We start from the raw sequence: 24710 nt of genomic DNA, 5'->3' as shown, positions 1-24710 counted from the left end.
CAATTTATCAGCTGCAAAAGCAAACGCAGAAGCTCGAGTGCATTGCGATTTGTGTTCGTGTTGGGGATATTTAATTAATTTGAAAAATATAAATCCATCTGAAACGAAAATACCATCCTAGTATCAGTTCGGAGCGATAAGAGTCTATGGTATATTATATTTTATGTATTCCATATACCGTATACCGTATTGTAGTGTTGGAATTTATTTGATTTTAATATTTATTTTCTTTATTTTTATTCTCAATGAGCTGTTAACGTTTTCCCCCAAATGGCGAGTCAAATTTAAAAAATGTATAGCCCGTCATTGAATAATTAAAGACCGTTGAGAAGTGGTCTATCTAGGGTCTCTACTCGCCCTATTTTTGTCTTTTTGTGGAAAGATTAAAGATTGGCAGCCAGAAGCCCGGATAAATGCCCGAGTTGCTGCCTCTTTTGGGTCTCCAATGAGATTATAAGTTATTTAAATATGTTTCGTTGACGGTCAATAACTTTTGGTACTGTCTGTCGAGTAAGTCGCAAATCCTGCTCGATTCATTTCCTATTACTCAAATATTTCTGCCCAACATACATAAACTTTTTCTAATTCATCTCATTGCGCTGGCACTCTTGCTTAAGTCGAAAACTTCTTGAATCTTTTTTTGTTTTTGTTCTGGTGCTGTTCTCTGGTGCTGCTGTTGGGTGATGAAGTTTTTCTTCTAGTTTTCCATCGCCCGCTCACACCCGCAGCTCAGCAAATACTTTTACTTTCATAACCAAAAGCCTAACACTTGAGACAATGCCAACAGAGCAACAACAAACACTTCGAACAAGTTTGCTGTTGACTGAAGCACGCTTTTAAATATTATCTGTGAAGTGCAAGTCTTCGAAAGATTCTTATACTACTCTTATAGTCTCACTTATACGTCTACTATCCATCGAAAGTCGAAGACACGGGTAAAAGACGAACTCTTCGAAAACATATTCAGCTATGAAAGTAGGACGTATAAGAGTGCGTCTGCACAAGTAGTAGAGCCGCAAACCGCTTCGGCGCCGAAGCAAGGATGCTGCGAGAGGATATCCGAGTCCACCCGAAGGATATGCGAAACGAAGGAAATGTTCTAAAGACACGAGGCTGGACTGCAGCAATCGAATTGGTTTTAGATACCAAGGGGATATACATGGACAAATTTTTTTAACTCAATTTATTTTAAAAATTAAGTTTGAGTGGAAAAAAAGATTAAACTAATAAAAAGTTGAATTATAAAACATAATTTATAAGAATCAAAAAATTTTATTCTCATTTAGAGATATAGAAGATGCTTTAGCAGGGACTCCAACCCCAGAAAAGGCAGCAACTCCCACATTTTTGTATAAGTTGCGTTCAAACACGTTGGCCTGCACGTGTTGCATGCCCCACGTATGGAGCACAGCTCTAAGATCGTCCAAGTTCGAGTTCGCTTCAATTGCCGTGAGCCGCGCTTCAGCTTGGACCTGTATCCGCCAGATACAGTGTACCCGTCAGCTACAGATACCCAGCGTTTAGTCTTTCTCGGTCTGCGCGTGGTCTATGTCTGTGTCGCTCTGCGGAGGCGTTCAACTCCGACTCGAAGATACAACTCGAAGATACGTCGAACAAATAACAAATTATTCGAATTTATTAACAAGAAAATAAATGCACATTTATAAGCGATTGCCCAACGACTGTGGATTATTATTAACTGGTAGTTAGTGCCAAGTGTGAAAAAGTGCTCGAAATGTCCAACGCAATGTGTTGCCAACTCCGGCCAAGCCTAGAACTGGCCATGGCTTGTTGCTAAAAAATAAAAACACAAGAAATAGTAAAGCCAAATAGTAAAAGATACAAAACATAAACACGTATCGACAACTGTAAACAAGCTAGATAGAGAGAGTGTGTGAGTGAGTGTTGCAATCAAACAGCAAATTACAACCATCATCGGGCTACAAAGGCAACAACCTACAAGATGCAGTTTTGGATAACTCTGACATTTGCTTTGCTCTTGGGTAAGTTATCGGCGGCTTGAAGGTCCAAAAAATTGAAAACATATGAACCGCAGAATGTATCTCATAGATGCGAGAGTGTTTTATGTTGTCTTGTTGTTGTGGTGTTGACCGCTTGCAAAATGTCTGCGGTGGTGTCTGAGGCAAAAGTTCACGACATTTTCCACACAGCCACCAAACACAAAATAAAATAAAATCCAACAGAAAAAAAAAAAATATGGAAAAATACAACAAAAATGAAGATGAGTTCCAGACTCTCCGTCGCAGTGGCTGGCAGTCGTATCTTTCCATATGAATTGTGGCTTAGTCGATGCCCGGGTTTTGGGGCATGGAGTTGGGTAGATATTCCTTTGTCTGCTGCCACTGCCACTGCTTACTGTTTGCCGGTTTTTGCAGCGATTTTTAGTTTGTTTGCCGTTGACATTTAAACACTTGTTTTTTGCTTACCCAGTCAACATGGTCTGAAGCAGCGCTACCACTCTGCCACTGCTTCCACTGATGGTGCTGCGGTTTTTATTTTTCTGCCTGACAACAAATAGATATAGAAAATAATTTCTTGCCACAGAGCCAAGTGTTGCTTTAACACACGCTTTAGCCCTCATGCCACAGTCTTCCATCCATCCCCTTCCCAGCCTTTTTACATGCAAAAGTTTTTCGTATAAATTTTTTCACAGTTTCAGTTATTTTCCTCAACAATTTTTGCAGCCTCAACTTTTATTTTTTCCGCCTCGACTTTGGCTGCTGTTTATTTGATTTATGCGACATAATTCAGGCGAACTTTGTGGCACACATAATTTAATTTTTGCCATCACTTCGAGGGGAGTTAGTAGCAGCTCTTGCCCCCAAAAAATGAGGACAGACCTCGGGCAGACCGACCGTGCTTGGAGGTGCACCGGCACCTTAACTGACAGACATTGTTGCCGTGTCGTGTCGCTTTTTAATTATTTTTTGCTTCCACTTTTTGGATGACAAAGTTGGCGCTTTTGTCTCGCATAGTTGGAGTTTTATTGTCGGCATTTGTTCATCTGTTAATTGAAAACTATTTGCATATCAAATTTCTATGGCGTTGAAAGTTCTTTTTTAAATTCGTGCATAAGTCGAGTGCTAATTGTTGGGCGTTAAGAGTTGATGTTGCATTAAAAACTCTCTGTCTCTGTTTGGGGGCATTTAGCCGACACGATTCATTTGTTTGTTTGATTTTCCTTAATGCCACATGACGAATTTATTAGTGGCCATGGAAAAATGTATCAATTAACACTATTTGGGAGGGAGGGAGCTATGATTTCGGGCGGGAAGAGTCTGAAAAACTAACGCACTAATGGCACATACTTTTCTTGGAAAATTCTCATAAAACTTTATGTATATTTTTTGTTTGGCAAATTGTGAGAAAATTCCCAGAACTATGCCATTTACAGAAACATTAGCTGTCTGACCAAAAATGAGCTGACTGACAGGTTGGCAATATCATTACTAGACTTTGCTGACGGATACTTGGCGTGGCGCACGCCCAGCAGCTGCCTTTTATTAAATACATATATAAATATCCACAAGATGTAAAGGTGTACCATTTGCACGCGTCGAAAATTAATACAAGCCAAGCTGCAAAAGGCGAAACCGGCAAAAAGGCAAAAAACATATAAGAAATATATACAAAAACCGCCAAGAAACCACCAGAGCCCAGGGGATGTCGGAAAGTCAAGCTGCCAAAAGACGAAATACAAAATACACCTGCCGTGGCACACTCTGAAAATTCTCATTCAACATGTGTAGCCCAACAAGGGGGGGAGCTACCCTATAAGAACCTACAAAATTAGTTTATATACAGGTATGGGTACATAAAGAAACTCTTTTTTATTTGGCTGTGCTTCTTTTTGTGGCACAACTAGAAAATTGAGGATGTGGTTTGGCGTTGGATGAGAGACTGAATACCGTGTGGAATTCACAAATCTCTTTTACCCACATAGAACATGGCTCTTACTTTGGGTATTAGGCTTGGGCATTATACCCCCTGATATATATTCGTCCATTTGCTGGAGACTGGGACTGAGACTCGGACTGGGACGAGAGCTGAGCTCACTGGCACACTGTCAGCTTTATAATCCGCAAACGATTTACGTAGGCAAATTGAATTAAAGCTGCTAAAACCTCGGCAAACAGTGTGGACTTAAAACCCGATTTGGCTTACTGCCGTGGCTCAAAATGTGTTAGCACACAACTTTTCAGCATAAATCCTTCTCGCAGCAGTAGTGCCACAACCTGGTAATAGCCAGTGCATTGAACTAACAGCATAAGACCGGGCTAATCGGTTGCCCAACTTAGCTGCTTCTGCTGCTGCCGGACTACTTAGCCACTTGCTCTGATTAAAAAAGACCGAGCAAAAAACCACGCAGACACTGAGGTAGGAGTTGGGAAAAAATAGCACTGAAAAATGAGTGCAAATTATATGACGAACAGGTTATGGGGTTGAGCCGGCCTGGGTTGCGTACAAGAGAGCTCTAAGCCATAAAGAGCAAATGATGTTGGTACTAGCACTAGCCTACATATGGCATATAGCTCTTCAAGTTGCTAACTGACCGCATTTGCTTTTGGCCAAGCAGAACGGGCTGATGTGATGTATGTGCTCCAGTTGGATAGGGTCCAAAGGCATCCTTAAGACCAAGTGGCCCATCTTGGCCCATCAAGAAAGGATTCCCTCTTCTAGTTATTCACTTTTATGGTTAGTGCAGCAAATTGAATGTTCTTTGGCTCTGAAATATCTGAAATATCTTTCTAAAAATCTTCTTTATTCATTTCTTTCCCCTTTGAAATTACAGCTTCAGTCTTATTGCTGTTTTATTTATTCTACTCCCCATCTAATCATGCAATGCTGCCGCTCGAGCATCTACAAAAAGCATAATTTTTGCTACCTCATGTCCACAACTTTTTCCCAAGCCGTAGCACATTCCTTGCCCGGGATGAGTATATCCATCAGCCTGCATCTGCATCGGAAAGTGCCGCATAATTACAACCCCTGGTGTTGGTCGTGTTGCTCTGCTCGTCGTCGTCGTGGTGGCTGTTACCTTCCATTCATTTGTGAGAAGAGACTCTTCCCCCTGCCAACCCCATGGGTGATGTGATCACAAAGTTGCGACCCCAACAGGCACAAAATGCTGGTCATTTGTTTTTATGTAAATATATTAAATGCGTTGCCATCTTGCTGTTGCTGATGTTGCCTTTGCTGTTGCTGGTGTTGCTGTTGCTGCTGTAGTTCCTGTTGTTATGTTGGCTTATTCACATTTCCCATCTCCTGTAAGAGAAGTTGTATTTATACCTTCAGTTGGTGTAAACATTTCTATTTGGGCTTTAATTTCTTCTTTGTTGTCTTGCCTGCTTTTGGTCAAAAAGCGCAAAACATGTTCCTTATTATTTTGCTTTTTTGCAAACTCACTTCCGCCAGAAAACCGAAAATGAGCACTAGCAGCAGTAGCAGCAACAGCGGCAACAGCAAATGGCTAGCAACTTCTTTGGCATTTCAACGTTTGCCAGAGACCATTTTCTTTTGTGCAGTACAAATAAATAACAGTTTATGAAAATTTGCCAAAAAATATGAAAACAGTGAACAAGAACAAAGTGGAGTGACTTTTCCTGTTTTTGGATCCGCCTGAGAGCCATTGTAACAAGAAAAAGACCGAAAAAAATACATATAAATAAATAAAAAAAAGCGAAAAAGAAAATAAGCTAAAAAGCTATGAAGCTGCCCATTTAGAAGGCGTTGACACTCTCCCCGCAAAATTTGTTCCCAAAGACCGGTGGAAATTTGTGCTAACGAGTTGCTGCCGTTGTTGTTTGCTTAACTCAAACGGAGCGACGAGATGAAACCCCGGATTCCGGACATGGGAGTACGGGTGTACTGGGAGTCTGGGATGGGGTGTGCTTCAATAGGCCCATGTGATGAGATGAGTGGAACCTGGCCCCAGAGCCTAGCCCAGCCCAGCCCACCCAATGTTGTCTTTGTGCTAAATTGAACCAATTTTTTGCTCCACCTCTTGTTTTTTTTTGCTATTGCGCTTTCATTTGCTTTTCCCTATGTATATGGCTTATGTTTTTTTTTTTTTCTATTTTTTCACAAACATATTCTGTTTTTTGTGTTTTATGTTTGGTTTTTTTTTCGCAGTACTTTGCACGTCAAGTGAGTGAAAACTCAGCAGCCGAGAATGCGATTTCTAGCATGAGTGTGAATGCGAATGCGCTTTCAAAGCTCAGCTGCTGTCTATTCATGCGTGCCACACATCTGGGTTTTAGGTTTCGGTTTTAGGTGGCAGGGTGCTGGCAACAGGGGTCTTTCACATCCTCCACACACACAAACACACACATTATACCAACAAGCCTGTTAAGAATGAGCAGCTATGAGCCTGGCTCGTGAAATTGATATTGTTGTACTTTATGTTTATGTCGAATCATAATCGTTGGCTCAAATGCCCATCCATGGCTAATTGGCCATTTAAGGCCAATTGGGATTAGATCTCAGTGGATATATGATCGTTACTAAAGCGATTGCAAATTCCTTTCAATTCATAAAGTTATTCTCTCTCCTTAGTTTATAATCTTGCTTAAATGCGATTTCTATTCAGTTTGTTATTTTTTCATTTTCTAGTTTATTATTGATTTTATTAATTGTTTTATGAGCTTGAGGCTGTGTGGCTTTAATTTCACTTTTAAACACAAATATTTTCTTTATTTTTTCCTCAACTAAAGTCCTTTCTGTAGCAGCTCATTGAATATTATTGCTTCATAATTGTCTCACCCTCAAGTTTGCAACATTTCCTCGTCGCATTTCTTCCTGTGTATCCATACACCTCTCATTATGATTTTTTGCTTATCTGCAACTGAATATACACAAATAATATCGCATTGCCGGCACGAGCTCATCGCACTTGCCTTTCTCCTGCCTCGAAGCTGAAGTTGCAATTGCAATGCCACTGCGGCTGAGCAGCATGCTGGGAAGTGGGTGTGCGTAAGGTGTCAGTGGCACCTACCACGGCGACGGCAACGGCGACGTCTGTTACAAGTTGATACTCCTACATCTCCGGCCAAGACCCCGCCTGCCACTCTGTCCCCGCTCTTAACATCTCCTGTTGCCAACTTGAGGCTGCGGTGTCTGCGCCTGCTGGCTGTTTTCTGTTTTCTGCTGGGCGAACTGTTGACTGCCAGCTTGCCACTTGAAAGGGGGAGGGGCGGAGGGAGAGTGAGGGTGGGGGCGTGGCTGGGTTTTCGGGTTTGGGGTCTGGGGTCTGGAGGCTTGGGCTTCCATTGCATTTTCGGTCATTATTCAACGTCATTGCAGTTTGCTGCTGCGGTGGCAGCTTCAATGATGCATAATTTGTAGCGTTATATAAATGCAAACTGTGTTGATATTTTTTATGCTAATTGCATGTAAGTAAAACACACACACACACACCGACACAAGCCGACACACACACAGGCACACACAAAGAGAGCTCTGTAATTATATGAGACCGGGCTGGAAAAAAGAAAGTTGACAGTTAGGTGGCGTCAACGACAGAGTCAGGCGGCAGGTAGCAAACAAGTTGCAACAACTGCAACACACACGGCCAGCAACAGCAATTGTTGTCGCTCCTTATGACGCGACGGTAACGAGGCAGAAAACATACAAATATACTATATATCTGCAGTCTATACTACGTATGTACAGTTAGGTGTTTGTATCTGATATATGCAATTATGCATGACGCGCTATCTCAGATCTCAGCAACAGAAAAAGATACATTCAGTCGCCACAGCCCCCGGGCGTGTAACCAAAACAAAAAAAAAATATGTAGAAATATTGGGTTAAAGATGTGTAACGTGCGAAGTTGGCTATCTTAAGTTGGCTATAACTGGGCTTCGTTCTTGAGAACCGAGTCGTATGCTAATGAGCTCCACAAAACTTGAAGCCATCCATCAAAATAGCTTGTATCTATGACAGACAAGGAATAGATCCAGATACTATTTGTGATAGTAGGCTCATATATCGAAATCGGCTTAGATTACCCCTCTTAGTAATTCATAAATAATCCAAAGGCAAGTCGAAACCCCATCGCGTCATTAATTATCGTATGTATCGTTAAAAACGACACCAAACTTGAGCAGAGATGCGATTTATGACTATGAGTAAATTATTGGCAAATAACGCTCCTCCGTAATTAATAAAGTTTAGCTTAAGTTGACGGCAAGCTTATGCCATAAAAGCTTCTTTTGCCATAAAATGCGAACCGAATCAAACGTGGCCCAGAGCCCGGGAGCAGAAGTAGGAGCAGGAGCTCATTGGCTTTTAGCTTGTTAGCTGTTAGCTGTTTCCTGTGCAGTGCCAGTGGCAGTGGCAAAACATAAAAATTCATTTGAAGCGCTTTCAATAAATTATCAAAGCCGAATCGAGAATACTCGATGAGCAATTGAATCTACGATTTCCATGGTCATTAATCTCGTTCCTGCTAAACAGTTTCCAACACGATTTTCTATATATATCTATATGTGTGGATGTATATCTCATAGATACACCCCCATCAGACATGTCCTCAGAGATAGGATAGCCAATTTGACTATGCAAATAGCTATGAAGTTGAACGGTCTCTGTGTTTTTGTGAGTTGCTTTTCAAGTGCTGCCAATTAACATGGCAGAGCCCTAGACACACACTCAGTCGGTGTGTGTGTGTGTTGGCCAATCGATATTTACTCAATTAATTTATAACTTCCGCCAGCCGACAGAGACGGAGACAGAGTTCGAGTTTGAACTGAAAGATTTTTCATTCATAAAAAAAAATCCCACAAAAGCTGAAACTGATGAAGCTCCAATCGTTGTCGTTGTCGTTGCCGTTGTCGTCGCTTCGCTGTCAGCGGGTTTTTCAAGTCGAGTTGCCCCTCTCGGTTGCGCACAGGAAGCAATCATCGTGCTACAAGTCATATTAACTTACGCTGGGCGCACAAAAAATAAGTATATACCCCTCTTTCCACTAAAAATCACACAAAAAAAAAAATACACAGTCTATATGTGTGTAAGAAAGGCTCTGCAAAACCAGGCCCAGAATCACGGCAAAAACAGAAGCAGCAGCAACAGCAGCTGGGGAGTTGGGAACTGAATCTTATTGGGATCTATCTGGCCAGCATATGTTGTCCGGCAACTTTGCGCATGCGAAAGTTGCACTCGAAACTATCAATGAAGGAGGACCCATCCGAAAACCGGACTTTGTGGGGCACTCCTCCCCCCTATGCCGTCCCTTCTTGGCCATGCAACTCAAAATGCGAGCAGGTGCACCACTTACCCACACTAGCAAACATTTCATAATGATGGATGGCCAACACACACACTGGGAAAACACACCTAAGCCGGTTTTGAACAGCGTCAGTTGTTGTATCTTTTTTTGTTATAGTTTTTTTTTTGTCCGTTGTTATTGTTGTTGCCTCAATTAAACTGCCAGGGACGTGGTCGAAAACCCACAAAAGTGTACAGTAACTTTTTGGCCCAAAAAAAAAATAAGAGATACTTTGCAAGATAGAAATAAAAAATTAATAAACAGAAGCGACTATTGTGTGTTACAGATGCCAAGAATTTAAAGTTAATTTTTCGCACTAACGAACTTTTCATTCACTTGGCCAAAATCGAATGATTGATGGCCGAAACATGGGGCAGTTTTGGAGTTAATAGAATGACAATAACCGGGGAAACCGTATGAGTGATGAGGGTGTGAGAGCCGAATGGCAGGGACATCGGTTTTAGGGAAACTGATGTTTTTCTCTAGATAAGGATCTACGAGAAAAATGAAGAGAAACTACCTTTTTTTTGGAGGGGAAAAGAGCCAAGAAGAGTCTAAAATAAAATGATTGGAAATTTGTTTTGTTCTTTTTTTCGTGTGGAGAGCTGGCGGCATTTTTGATTCGGTGTTAATTTTGACAAATGAACATTTTGGTTGCTGGGCATGTAGAGCAAACCACTAGGCCACCAGCTTATCTATAATTTACATGTTCTGACTAAGACTCCACACGACTTTGGGACTGGCTTTTCGGGGCACCATGTTGCGTTGTCTCTGCTTAATTACGGCCAATACAAAGCTGGCTGGCCTTTTGTCTTGGCCTCAAACTAATCAGCTCGGAGCCATTAATCTGGCTATAGTGTCTCTTGTTTCAATGCAGCACCGGTATCTTTTCGATTATCTAACTCTCAAGAGAAGACTAGACTCGAAAACGTTATACCGTCAGATAACTTGAATTTCTGGCTTTTTGGGTGACGTTTCATGCCTCACTGATGTAGTTCTTTTTTGTGTTTTTTGTATTTTTGTGGGCTCATCTAGTGGTCGTATAAAACCTCATTATGAACCAAAAGTGCAAAATAAAAATGGGTTTTATGTCCCGCCATTAAAATTTGTGTGTGTTTTTTTTGGGATTCTCTGGCAATTGCATGTATGGGTGTTTAGTTTGTTGGCCCGCATTTGTTCACACGCTGCCTACATAAATCTCAAAAAGTTAATGAACACATCCTTGAAAAAATAAATATGTACATGAATTTGCTTGGGCAATGGTGGATGGGTGCCTGGCAATCAGTCGACCGTTAATTTTTATAAAAATAAATGGCCCAACAAAATCCCACAGTTCACAAACACTGTGCTTTGAAATGCATACATAAATAAAATTAGACAAAAATTAACAAATAAGAAAAAAGAGTCTGTATTTAAGCCTTCCTCTCTGTATCTGTATCTGTATCCGAAAGAAAAAATAATCCACAAATATATACATATACGATCGTTTATGTATATTGATTATATTTGCCAATATTTTGGATAGAGGAAATGCATATTTTTTCTTGCAAACTCTATAAATGTTTACATATTGTGTCAGAACGAGTGTGTCGGAGGATTTTATGAGTTTTTTTTAATGCAAAGATCTCATTTGCATAGTTATGAATTGCTTTATGGATTTCCGTTAAAAAAACTATTTATTTTGTTGTGTTATTGCATATTTAATGAACGAAAAGTTTTGCATTTATTTGGTGATGGTGGCGATGGCTTAAACTAATTTCTGTATCTGTCTATAAAGTTCAGAGCTTCAATAAAAACGGCAGAAATATGTTGTTTGACCTTTCGGCGAGACAGGCCGGGGCCCGGGCCCGGGTCCGGACAAGCCAAGTCAGGCAAATGTACCCAATGTACCGCTTGGGGCCCAGACATTATAATTATGCAGCTGCCACATACACAGACTGATATATAAATATATTTAGCGGGGATCTGCGACAGAGGGGCAGTGAGAGGTTGGTTTAGCCTGCAATCGACTCTGTCTTGGCATTTCAGTTAAGCGACAAGTGCAGCCGTCGTCGATCGACTCGTTGTTGGCCAATTCAGTGCTGGCATTAAACTAAGCCGGGCCAAGTCAAGAAAGCAGTCAAAGCCAGGTGCGTGCTTTGGGTTTGCAAACTCCAGTCCAGACAGATAGAGATACCCATATACCCATGGCCAGCTAAAAATTTAAATTCAGTTTAATATGCGCCGCGAACTGAGGCAAAAGCCCACGTCTTTTGTGGTCTTTGTATAGCCATTCATATGGCGGGTTACCATTCATAAGCCCGTAGTTTTTTCCCCTCCTTTCCCATCCATACCTATATATAAAGATATATATATCTTTTGCCTTTTCACAGCACGTAGGTTGTGTCGACGGCTCTCTTAGTTAGTTGGCTCCTCGGCTGAGGGGGGCTCTTGAACTGGTTTGGCTTTGATTTCTTTATGAGTCTATTGCTGGACCATTTTTTACTAGCTCCGGCCAGAGCTAGATTTCTTATTCAAATAGCCGCTCGGAGATCAATTCGAACCAGTACGTGTGTGTTTTTCAGCTTCAAACTAAAGACCGTTGGGATCTCTCCGAACAATGTGGCATTAAAATTTCTTCATGGTTATCCTCCAGGGGAAAGAACAAAAAATTAATTTAGGAAAAGGAGGAAAAAGTTTAGCCATTGTCAGGAGAAACACTTCGTCAAGTTTTACGATCCTGCTAAATAATATTTTCTTGCATATTTTAGGGCGTAGCATCGTGACTTAACTTTCCATTTCCAGTCATTTCCACGGACTAATTTATTTTCATAGACTTATAGATGTCTAGAGGACTATAGGTGCTCTCAGCGAGTTTTATGCTTTTCAATTTATGACTAATAAAATTTGTCAATTTTTTTTTCGGTAGAGTTGGTGGTTGTTGAGTTGTTGTTAGAGGTTTTTGTGGGTGTTTTTTGTTTTTTTTTTGTTTTTAGAAAAATAACAACAGAAAACACAAAAACCCACGCATCCAGTTGACAAAACTGGTTGGAGGATTGACAGTCGACCGGACGAATCAACTGAGTGGCTTACAGTCATAAAATCATCAAATCTATTACATCTATCTGCTCTCGGCTCGTTTTTATTATACGTATTTTCAGGCATCAGGGAAAAATTGATTTTTATTTTTCCCGCCTGAACGAAAATTGTTTAATTTTGGCATGAGTTTTTATGGTTATTCTACGCTTATTTTTTATGGCTTCAAAATTCGTTTTTATAGTTTCATTAAAGCCTTAAAGTCTGGCATTTTAGTCAAAATTGTGTCCAAAAATTTGAAAGCCCGGCTGACCAGCCCGCAAAATACTTTCAATTTTGTATATATATTCCCTGTATCTCATCCAGGCTGCGGTGTGCTAAAATATTTTTTAGAAATATTCTACAACAGAGTTGGGGGGGGGGGGGGGGGGGGGGGGCGAAAAAAAATATTAAATAGTTGACACAACCGAAGAGGGCCACAAAATTGTTGTATTAATTAACGAAAGATGAAAGTCCCGAAAGGGAGGCAGGGTACGGCAGGGAGGGAGGGGATAAAATTATTATGGAATCACTTGAGAGCTGAGGTCACAACATCTCCATTCAGGCCGGGCTGGGTTGGTTGGTTGGTTGGCTGGTTGGTGTTCATCTAAAATGCTCATGAAGCAGAAAATAATTAATGTTAATGCCTCCAAATGGAATCGGTGTGGGTCCGGGCATTAGCTCCGTCCTCACTGGTCCTCCGGTCTCTGGTCTCCGGTCACCAATCTACGGTCTACGGGTCTTTGGTCTCTCTGACGCTCTAATTTGTAGAGACCGCAAAGTTCATAGCAAATTAGTTGATTAGTTTAACGTCGATGACGAGGAGGTTGGCTTTTGGCATCGACTGGGAATGGGAATGGGAGTATCTCTCTGTTGGCATTTCATATTGGCCTGGCCGCATTTGTTCAGCTGCAAATTTTATAATTCAATCAGTGCCGAGACACACAAGCACACACACACTGCTTTCAGATACAGATAGAAATACAGATAAAGATACTGAGATACAGAGACTTGGTAATGCGGCAATTTGAGTGTGGAAAGCTATGGGGGAGGATGGCCAAAAACAAGAACAACCATAAACAAACATTTGGTGGTCGTTAGTGCCCCTCTGGATGCTGGATGTTGGATCCTGGATTGAGGATACCCCTCCCTATATTCCATCCCGATCCGCGGCACTCAAATGCGTTTTATTGTGAATTTATTAAGCGTGCCCAAGGCGAACATTAAGTGCCTGGTCGGTGACACACCAGTCGAGGGGTATACGGGTTGCCGGAGATGATTAAGGCGGCTCTGGGTCAGCAATAAACTTGGCCATAAGCGGCAGCCACAAAGCCACAAAATGTGAAGTGCCCGGAAAGTAAAATTATTCAAAGCGGCGCTGGGAGTTTGTACCTACTTAGGTGGATCTTTATAGGAAATATTTACATTGTACAAAAAAATGATAAATAACGAATACAAACGAGTTGAAAATTCAAATTTATGTAAACATTTCCGGCTAATTCTGATCTTAAATTTAAAAACAATATATTAAATGGGTTTAAGATTTAAAAGACCCAATTCCCTCAGGCCGATCTATTGGATTATATGACTATATCCTTCGTGAGCCTCCTTTTACATCTCCATGGCCGCAGACAGCCAACAATCCTAATGTCAGGGTGGCTGAAAACCGCTTAAGTGTCAGCAGAAAAGCGGCTTGGCTTACAATTTAGCTAACTGCCTGGGATATATAAGTCTCTCCCTTGATACTCCCCAACCATCATGTGTGGAAAATAATTGTTATGGCCGTAACAAAATCCTTTCTCTTGCCATTTAAAACAATTTCGAAACACTTTGCCGGGGCGCTTAACATGGCTGACAACAAATTTGACACACCAAGAGCCGCTTTAATCAATATAATAAAAGACATTTGTTAAGTTACCAAAAGCAGTAGCTTCCCAGCAACAAAAAAAAATTGGTTAACAGACAAAAAAAAACAAGAAAAAATTTAATTAAATTTATAACGCAAAGCCGCAAAACCCAGAGAAGAGATTTATGTGCCCGTTAATTTTGTCAAAGCAAGTAGATGGTGTTGTCCTGATTGTTGTTCTTGTTCTTGTTCTTGGCTAAGTGTCCTGCCGGCTAAAAGGAGTGTGTGCAAAGAGCACCGCACCACCACCAAGACAAAAATCAGAAAAAACGACGAGAAGGAGGTTGAAGAACGAAAAAAAAAACAACACAGAAACCTCACCGGATTTCCTGTGATATGCCACAATATTTTCCATTAACGCGCTGGAGTTACCAGAAAGTGGCAGCCAGAGAGCGAATAAACTGGAAACAGGTCTCGATAAGGAAAAATATACGTATATATGGTATAGAAGAAAGAGCGAAAAAACCATACAGGAAAAAAAAGGGCACGATGGAGGAAAAACAAAAGGCTAAATGTGCGTTGCGTTTAGGTCCAGGCTGGTCCACTTCACTTTACTCTGGATTCTGGTCTTCTGGCTTGTGTATTCCGGATTCAGGGCCCTCTCGATTCTCGATTGGTGTCTCTAGGCCTTATAGCCTTCACAGCCTCATAGTCTTATGGCCAACAGCCGACAGCAGAGAGCCTCCCCTCTGCGACAGTTGCCGGCTTTGTATGAGTTAATGACTTGTAGATAGTTTAACTTACAAAGCAGCCAGCAGGCCATCTAAGCCACACCGATATGACGATATGATGGTCAGGGCGACTCTGGCTAAAACGGGGTGAAGCCAGGGGCACGAGGGACTGCGCGGAGAGTGGGCCTTTCGAGTACGTTGCGTTTGACCATTAGTGCGACATCCGGCGTTGCGCTTGGCTTGGTTTGTGCCACACGAAGCCAGCTCACGCCAGAGATGATCGCATGCAAAGTGGCCACTTGGCGAAATCATTCTGGAAATTGTAATTTCAGAAAGAAAAAATGATCAAGTATTATGAAATATTTTGAATTTTTCCACATTTTTTAATTAAAAATATTTTACCACAAAAATTTCAGAAGCATAGGCAATTATGAATTCATATTCAACCACAAACTCTTTCGAAATTGTCAAAGAACTCAATTTTCACTTACATCTCTAGGTCCCAGCAGGACAAAAAGAAAAACTATTTTCATACTTTTGAGGCCAATACTGTCCAACACAGTCAATTAGCTTGTGGCCAAGAGAATCGACTTTGGCATAGGCTCAGTCAGTGGCAGGACTTCGGCAAGCTAGTACGATAGAGGAAGGATATCATCCACTCAGTCTTCATCGACTATCAACTACGTACGCTTTGCGGTTAAGCAGTTAGTTAAGTTTGCGTACAATTTGTGGGACCAGTTGACAATTACAGCTGCCTTTGGGCCGCAACTCTGACCTCTTCCTGTTCCCTGTTACCCAGTTCCCTATTCCCTGCTGTTCCCTTGCTGACCACTGGCCAGAAACCCATGAATGAAATGCTAAACCGGTTGGGTCTTTAGCCTTCTGCTGCTCATCTTTCATTTACTTTGCACTTACTCCACTCGACTGAGCCCAATGTGTGTGCCTGTGTGTGTTTTGGCCGTCTTCCTTCGACGACTGCTTCTGTTACCTCTTTGCTTCCTACTGTCACACTTCAAGGATTTCTTTGTTGGCCATCCTGGCTAACTGCATGCATATGTGTGACAATTACCCGCCGCTTATTGTCTTTTGTTTGCTTCAGCGGGGTGGCTGGCTTTCCTGCCAAACGTTTCTTTGCCCTTTTGGCCGTGTTTTTGTCAACGGAAAAAAAATACTGTCTTCAGATAAGGGTAAAAAATTGGAGAATTAATTGAATTGCTTAAAAAAGTTTTGGAAAGGGTGTTACTTTAAGGGACATTAAGAGAATTTTAGTATTTAAATTAAAATTTCTATAAATAGGAAGTTGTATGCAACCAATTCTTAGAAACTCTCAAGTTTTCTGTCATTTTTATTGTAGTTTTCTTAGTATTTTTACATATGAGTGCTTAGAATATTAAATATTTTTCTTGTAGTGCACCTGCCGTAATGTCACTAAATGAGTTGTATGCAAGTTGCCATCGTTGTTGCACTCGCCGTGGGTTGGGTCTCGGTTTTCTCCGGTTGTGTCTGTGTTTTTGTCGTCATTGTCAGAGCAAAAACCTGTCAAGTTGTGCTGCTTTTTGTTGGCATTTTTTTTTTTTTAGCTGGCTGGTTGCTGGTTAATTGCCGCAGGAAATGTTCTGCCAGTGCCGAGTTGGTCAACTGTCGCTTGGCTTAATTGCTTGAACTTTGGCCGGGAGACCAGAAGAAGAATAATGGCTGAATGCAAATCGAGGCGCCCTCAAAACGAATGACTAACTTTACCCTCGTGGGTGGCCAATGGCCACATTTTCACATTTCCGTTGTGACCAAATCATATCCGTTTTCCACCTCCATCTTCATCTCCACCTCCGACCACCTACCCACCGGTCTTTGGATGGACTAGTTTCAAGACCATCTCGTTTGGGGCAATGTCTTCCAAGACAAATAATCAATTAATCCACTGATGAAGTCCACGACAGAAATGTTTGTTTTGTTTTATTTGTCTGGCCATTTGTAGCTCCCAGATATAGAGTCACGCAGCACAGTGGCACGGAAACCAGTTTAATTGAGCAGTGTTCTTAGCCAAATCGAATTAAACTTGTTTCGATTGGGTATTAAAAATGTTATTAGAGATTTGCAGAGCTTGATAAATGGCTAATTCATTAGCGGAGCGTATGCGGCGAATTATTTATGGCCAGATAACCGAGACAGTTGTCTTTAGCTGGCTAATTTATAAGAACTTGATCGAGAATTGATTTATGGCAGAGCAGGTTACTCCGTCGTACTTCTTTGTTAACTTTCTCCTACAGAAATGTCACCCACACAGTATATTTTCACTAGAAGTTCCCATGATTTTGTGACAATGTGGCACGAGTGTTGTCAATGCTTTTATTGTATACCTATGTAGATTGCTCTAATGCTGATTAGGTCGTCTATGACACACACACGCCGATAAATAAATACCTATATATACACGATTATATGTACAAGAGTGTGTATGTGTGTGTCTTAGCCAAGAGTGAGTAGGCTGTTCAATTTGGTATCGAACGTGGCCTGGTCGTTTCTTTAAGACATTTTAATGCTAATGAGCCGCAAGCTGTAGACCTACTTCGGCTTAGGTGTGGGCTGATATAGCGTCAAACAGACTGCGGGGAGAACTCGGAACGAGACCTACCGATGAACGGACAGGCGGACTGACGGACAGACGGACAGATACATCCATGTCTCAATGACAGCCTGAGAGTACCCCTGACACATGTGAGCCGAAAGGAAACGAGTCTCGAAACAACGAACGATCCAAAAAAAAAAAAGTAAGTTGTTCCAAATTAGTGCGATGTGACTGAGCGACGTCGTCGGGGCTTATGCTTAAGTAATGTGTATTTTATGTGTGGGCTGTAAAACTGAGTAACCGTGGGGCTCCAGTTGGTCCTCCGGTTCTCTATGCTCTGCGCTCTGGGCTCTGACAGGTCGACATCCATGTCGATTCGATGCCAATTGAACAGTTCCCATTGCCGGTGCACTTGGCAAACTACGTGCGCAAATGTCGAACGTGCCGATTAACCATGCGAATTTTCCTGCCTCTCGTTTTAATTTACACTGAAAAAAATATTCACAACAATAGCCAAATTCTACACATTTTTCCATTTAAAAATGTCTAAATTTAAATTTCTGTCTTACAACTAAACAGAGGCTTAGATAACACTTTTTAATGTATTTCCCATTTCTTTCTCTGCAGTTGCCACCAATTGTCATGGAATGGCCACCGTTACGGCCTCGATTCCCACTCCGGCTGCCCAGGTGGCACCTGCCCCATCCCCGGCCGTAGCCGCCTCCCCGGTGGTACAAAAGTTTCGGGTAACCCCGCACGATCTGCAAATTCTCGAGGGCACCGACACCCTCCTCCGTTGCGAGGTGTCCGCCCGCGCCGGCAAGGTGCAGTGGACCAAGGATGGCTTTGCGCTCGGCTTCTCGGCAGTGATACCGGGATACCCCCGCTACTCGGTACTGGTCGATACCAAGCAGGGGGCCTACAATCTGCAGATCAAGAACGCCTCGCTGGAGGACGATGCCGAGTACCAGTGCCAGGTGGGCCCGGCGGCGGGAAATCCGGCCATCCGTGCCAACGCCAAGTTGAGCATTGTGGCGGCCCCGAGTAGCATTGTCATCGAAGGATATGCCCGAAATGCCAAGGTGGAGGTGGAGGAGCGCCAGAATCTGACGCTGCACTGCATCGCCGAGAATGCCAATCCGGCGGCGGAGATTGTCTGGTACCAGGGTGATGTTCCAGTTCCCATGGGTAAGTCCTAAGGATACAGGATGAGAATATCCCATCGCAAAGGTATTTATAATGATGACATATATTTTTTTTTCTCTGTGTAGCTCCCATTGTCTCTGTGAATCAAACTGCACCAAAACGTTTTACGACCAGTTCCACGCTGCACCTGCAGCCGCGCTCCGAGGACGACTACAAGGACTTCTCCTGCGAGGCACGCCACAAAGCCCTGCCCCCCGATGTCCCGATGCGCGCCACCGTGCAGCTGTCCGTTTTGTGTAAGTGCCCGGGTGAATAGTTTGCCTCTCAGCCGGAGAAGTTTCTAATAAAAACACACTCCATTCCCATAAAACAGACCCACCTGGAGCACCGTTTTTTGAGGGTTATAGCAAGGGCGAGAGCCTGCATCGCGGCCAGGATGTGCAAATTGCTTGCCGCAGTCGCGGCGGCAATCCTCCGGCCCAATTGACCTGGTACCGAAACGGTGTGGCCGTCAGCTCTCCCCAACGCACCTCCGGCCGTCTATCCGAGAACATTTACAAGTTCACAGCCTCCGAGGAGGACAATGGCGCCAATTTGGTGTGTGAGGCAAAGAACCTCCTCTCGATAAGTCCCCTGCGCGCTGAACTCAACCTCACCGTGCTGTGTAAGTATCCTCAAAAAATATTTATTAAATAATGACTCATTTGAGGCATAATTTAATCCTATAGATGCCCCCAAGGATGTGTATCTGAGTGGCGCGAATCAGGCCAAGGTGGGGGATACTGTGGAGCTCACTTGCGTGACAGCTCCCTCGAATCCTCCGGCTCGGATTAGTTGGTCCCTGAATGGACGTCCCCTGACTGATAGCACTTTTAAGACCACCAGCAGCTCTGATGGGGGTTGGGTCAGCAGCTCCAACATTAGTCTGACCATTGACTCCCAGAGCAGGTCCTTCATTGCCGTGTGCCATGCCCTCAACACGGAACTGACCCAGAATGTGGTGGGCTCCCACACCGTAAACGTGCTCTGTAAGTCCAGCTGATTCTCATTTAGAAAGTAAGTGATTTTCCTAATTCTGAACCCCTTCTTCAGATGCCCCTTCGTCGCCGCTCTTAACTGGCTATAACGATGGCGATATTTTAATTTCCGGCTCAATATTAAAACTCCAATGCAGCTCGGCCGGCGGCAATCCCCCGCCCACTCTGCAGTGGTACAAGAACGACAAACGACTCAACGCCCCCTCCAAGCTGGTAGACAGCAAAATCAGCTCGGAACTCTCCCTGCTAGTCAATGCCTCCGACAATAATGCCATTTACAAGTGCGAGGTTCAAAATGCCGCCATTGACATTCCACTCTTTGCCACCAAAACTCTGGGAGTTCATTGTAAGTTTGTTCAGATTACAATTGGGGATTTACTTTAAGGGATTTTCTCTTTTTACTTTCCGAAAACCAGTTCCTCCGGAGACAGTTAAAATCAGTGTGGTGCCCAAGAATCTGGTGCCTGGCATTCGGGCCAAGCTCATCTGCGACTCTAGCTCTAGTAATCCTCCGGCCAAGATTAGTTGGTGGAAGGATGGCATTCCCGTGGAAGGACTCAACTTGGCTAACAGGCCTGGCCTCTGGGGCGGCTCAGTCTCCACTCTGGAAATGTATGTTAACATAACCCAGGATCTGGATGGCATTATTTACACCTGTCAGAGCCACAACGAGGTATTGCAGCGCAGCGTACACGAAACCATCAGCTTGGACATACTTTGTAAGTTAATTTTCTATATATTTGATTGATTTGTATTTCAAAAATGTATAATTGTGCCCCAGATCCCCCCAAATTCGAGGCCTCGCAGTCCAGCAGTTTCGTGGGTGTCGAGGGCGCTCCGTTCCATGTGGAACTGGTGGCCAGCGGAAATCCCATGTCAATTAGTTATACCTGGACCAAGGATGGCCTGCCCATTAGCAGCAACAGCTTGAGCGGCCAGCGTTTGATCTCCGACGGACCACGTCTCAATATCAGCCGTCTGAGTCGCAACGATGCGGGTGTCTATGTCTGTGAGGCTTTAAATAGCCAAGGCTCGGCGCTGCTGGAGATCCAAATAGACGTTGAATGTGAGTATTGTGACTGTGACCTCCAGAGTACATAATACATTTATTTTTAATTATGTGATTTCTATTTCCAGATGCCCCTACGATTACGTCGGTGAGCGAGGGCCGGAGCTTTGTGGCCGGCGAGCCGGCTGTCTTGGCCTGTCACATTCAGGCCCGCCCCCTGGAGGCTGCCCATGTGCGCTGGGTGCGCGACGGCTATGACCTGTCCACCCGCACCATTTCCAGCTTCGAGAACGGCACTGCCCTGCTTCAGATAGCCAGTGTGGAGAGGAGTGACATCGGAAACTTCACCTGTATTGTGGACAACCAACGAGGAGCCCCGGCGGCCCAGAATGTCCTGCTAGTTGTGCAAAGTAAGTAATGAAAATAAGACTTTATTTCTTTAAAAGTTTAAAATTACGATCGAAGAGACTCAAGCCTAAAATCCCCCATAATTATTTACTTGACAACCCCCTTAGCTTCCCCGGAAATTGACCACACCCCTGCCTTCACCCGATATGCCGCCCGGTTGGGCGTTAGGGCTCAGTTGGTATGCAGGGCTCTGGCCTCCCCCCAGCCCAGTTTCATTTGGCGTCGCCATGGCAAGGACCTGAAGATGCAGCGCAGGAACAAGTTCAAGAGCGTGGAGCGCCAGGTGGACGTCCTGAACTATGAGTCGGCTCTTTTGATAGAAAATACCTCCGCCGATGACTATGGCCAGTACGAGTGTGTGGTGCGAAACGCGTTGGGCCAGGCCACTACCACCCTGGAGTTCAGTAAGCCCACTCGGCCCGATGCCCCTCTGCAGCTGAGGGTGGGAAATGTGAGTGACACGGGAGTGGAGCTCAATTGGCTGCCGGGCTTCGATGGCGGCATGCAGACCTACTTCCGTTTGAGGTTGAAGCAGCAGGGCGAGGACAAGTACAAGTACGTGGATGCCAAGCCGGGCAACTTGAATGTATCCCTCGATGGGCTGAAGCCCGGAGCCACCTACTACTTCTCCGTGATGGCGGCCAACGAGGCGGGCGGCAGTAAGTTCATGCCGGACATCAAGCTGACCCTGAGCAAAGGCTCTCAGCCTCATTCGGCGGAGTATACGGAAAAGGATGAGCTCCCCAATGTCATGATCATTGGAATAACCTCTGCTGCCATGGTGCTGTTGGTTCTAAATGCCGCCCTGGTTGCCTGGTTCGTGATTCGCCGCCAGAACAAGTCCCAGAGCGAAGCCGAGCCCAGCAACGATGATGTCTACTCCAAGGACGACAGCCAATCGGTTTACAAGGTAAGACTCTATTAACTCCTAACCTGGCTAACATACTGACTGAAAAACCCTTTTGATTTCCGCAAATTCTAACCAGCTGCCCATCACTGCTTTGCAGGCGGATGTGCAGAAGAAAGCAGCCGCCTCCACTTACCTCGTGGAGAACGTGGACATCATCCAGTCGACATCATATCCCCCTAAATACCAGGAGAGCTCCATGTGCACGCCACCGTATCCACTCTGCAATCCGGACTTTACCCGCACCCTGCCCAATCCCAAGAGGCACAGTCAACGGAACAGTGCCACGGGCCTAATTGAGGGTATGCCGATGCGTTCCAAGGACGATCACATGCTGATCTCTAATGGACTGTACATCCCGTCGCCGTCACCGGCCTCCTCTCTGGTCATCAAGGGCAGCTATATATCGTCGCCTTCGCCGGCGCCGCCTGCCGATGGCTCCTACTTCAATATGAGCGACAAATACATGTCCTATCCGCCGGTGGTAAGTTTCTCAAGTTCTTATAAAAATTAGAATCATGGTTAAGTTTCTTAATAAGCATACTTTTGGCTGCTCTTCCCCATAAACTAAGAAGCCCATCATCATTCCTTCTCCAGGAAATTATGAGGCTTTCAAAGAACAAAATATATATTCCCGATTGAACGATACTTAAGATAATGATCTAGATCAATTCTAGTAATTAACAGCTTGTTGTAGCAACCTGTATTTATCGCATTTCTCATGAAATCATTCCCCGCCTGGGCTGCTCTTCTCCTCCACAGACTTACTGAGCGTCAATGACAGGCACGGAAAGCCCAACCCAGCCAAACCCAGCTAGACTGATTGACATACATCATTCATAATCACCTTGCAGAGAAAAATCAAAATCGAGAGAAACAGAAACACGAACACACGCACCCATAGAACCCACAGAACTGGATGGACTTCCATCATATGGACCGTTTCGTGTCATTTTTGTTAACCGCCTTTTTGGTTGTTTTGGCCGTCGCTGGTTATTCACATATTGAATATTTTTATTTTTATTTTTATTTGGATTTTATGTTTGTAATTATTATGACTATATGACGTTGATTATTATGGAGCGCAAATGGAGAAACCATGTTGAGTGTGTTTTGAGAAAAGACATTTGCATGCGGCGCTCGAAGGCTGTGATAAGTACCTGTACCCAAAGCTCTGGTAGACGTTGGCCCGAACAACACCACACCAATTCAATTCAAATCTCAGATACTCAGAGAACACGCGAGCCACGTTAGCCACAAAACCAAAAAAAAAGAGATTATCAAAAAAAGCCCTAAAATATGGGAATTATTGGTTTGGCCACGGGGCAGGTGCGCAACCCGCTCTACAAAATGCTTGCCCTCCACCCAGTTTTTAGTCCACATCCGATGAAAAAGAGAAGATGAACCCAAAACAGCAGCATTAGTAGACACAAAAACATAAAAAACCATTAAAAAAAAACAATTTTACTCTTAAAATATTAATTTGTAGTAAGATTTTTCGATTTTAAGTAGTAGGAATTACGCATTTTAGCATTTAGAATAAATATTAACGAGTCTGTCGAGTCGTGACTCATTCTCATTAGCAGTTGTTCAAGTTTAAGCTATAGGACATACCAATATTTATCAATATACGTACTATATATAAATATAAATATACACACGTACACCAGTCCTTAAAATCCGAACCCCAACTCAAAATCACCAAATCTATCAAACATAGTAACATCAATTATTGAAACGAGAGAACTATTTTTAAGTGTGATTTTTTCTAGACTTAAGACAGGGGACATACAAAAAAATTATACATACATATATATTCGAAATAAACAACGTATTTACATCATTCAACGACTATCTTTTTATCATGCATGACAATAATTATATACATGGTAAAAAAAAGAAACGAAAAACAAGTTGATACACGCGTGAGCGCCAAAAATTATGCTAAAGAACTCTATAAATACGAATTCAATGAAAATGTTCATTATATAAATTAGACTTCAACGGCATTTGCATTTAAATTGAAATCGAAATCAAACAAAAAACCAAGCTAAGTATGTGTATAAAAACTTTCATTAAAGTAAATATTTAAATGTAATATTTAAAATATTAAAAATAAGGTTAACCAAAAACCTTGCAAAAAACTTTAAAAAAACAAAAAAAAAAAAAAACAAACAAAAAACAACAATTTTTGTATCTTTAAACAAAGAAAAATATTTGAATAAAATTACAAATTTTTCAAATTAAAATTCTGACTTTTATCTTTTGGGGGAGGGGAAGAATTTGAAAATCGTTCTGGCGGTTTTCTTTAGAGCTTCCTTAAAGACGGATATTTGTCCAGTGTCATCAATCAGCGCCCTGGCTTCAATCATCATTCATCTTTCTCTTCGCCCCCGGGGCTTTCTCCGTGGGGGCGTGGCCACTTGCACCTTAAATGCCGCCTAATTGATTCTAATACTCGGGGCCAGACACAGTGGCGGCACTTTGTTCGGGGAACTCGTATTAATTAATAGCCTCCGCCGCCTGGCTTAATTAATGAAGAATATAATAATACTCATTTTTAATTTTTAAAAATGTGAAATTAACGGATCAGAGGCTTTCACAGCCTCCAGAAATCGGCAAACATAACAGGTGGTCCTCAAGTGTTTTCTTCAGTTTGAAAATTTACCGTATTGAGTTTCATTTAATCGAAGTTTTATTGAGTTTGGAATGAAAGT

General features: G+C 42.9%; 1 protein-coding gene across 2 annotated transcripts; it reads left to right on the top strand.

The window, feature by feature from the left end:
• Positions 1–1431: 1431 nt before the first annotated feature.
• LOC6495161 (nephrin) lies at positions 1432–24238 on the top strand. Of its 2 annotated transcripts, none has more exons than XM_014907691.3 (12): positions 1432–2003; positions 18114–18674; positions 18758–18928; positions 19006–19296; positions 19361–19660; positions 19725–20015; positions 20086–20388; positions 20451–20735; positions 20807–21088; positions 21194–21996; positions 22094–22477; positions 22756–24238. In XM_014907691.3, exons 1-12 carry the CDS (start codon positions 1964–1966, stop codon positions 22762–22764), a joined length of 3720 nt encoding a protein of 1239 aa, XP_014763177.1. In that variant the 5' UTR covers positions 1432–1963; the 3' UTR covers positions 22765–24238. The 2 variants fall into 2 exon arrangements, with proteins under 2 accessions (XP_014763177.1, XP_001958934.1); XM_001958898.4 differs by having other exon boundaries at positions 22073–22477.
• The last annotated feature ends 472 nt before the right edge of the window (positions 24239–24710 follow it).

This window comes from Drosophila ananassae, chromosome 3L (genome assembly GCF_017639315.1).
Source record: "Drosophila ananassae strain 14024-0371.13 chromosome 3L, ASM1763931v2, whole genome shotgun sequence".
NCBI classification, from domain to species: Eukaryota; Metazoa; Arthropoda; class Insecta; order Diptera; family Drosophilidae; genus Drosophila; species Drosophila ananassae.
This window is presented reverse-complemented; position numbering and strand designations above follow the sequence as displayed.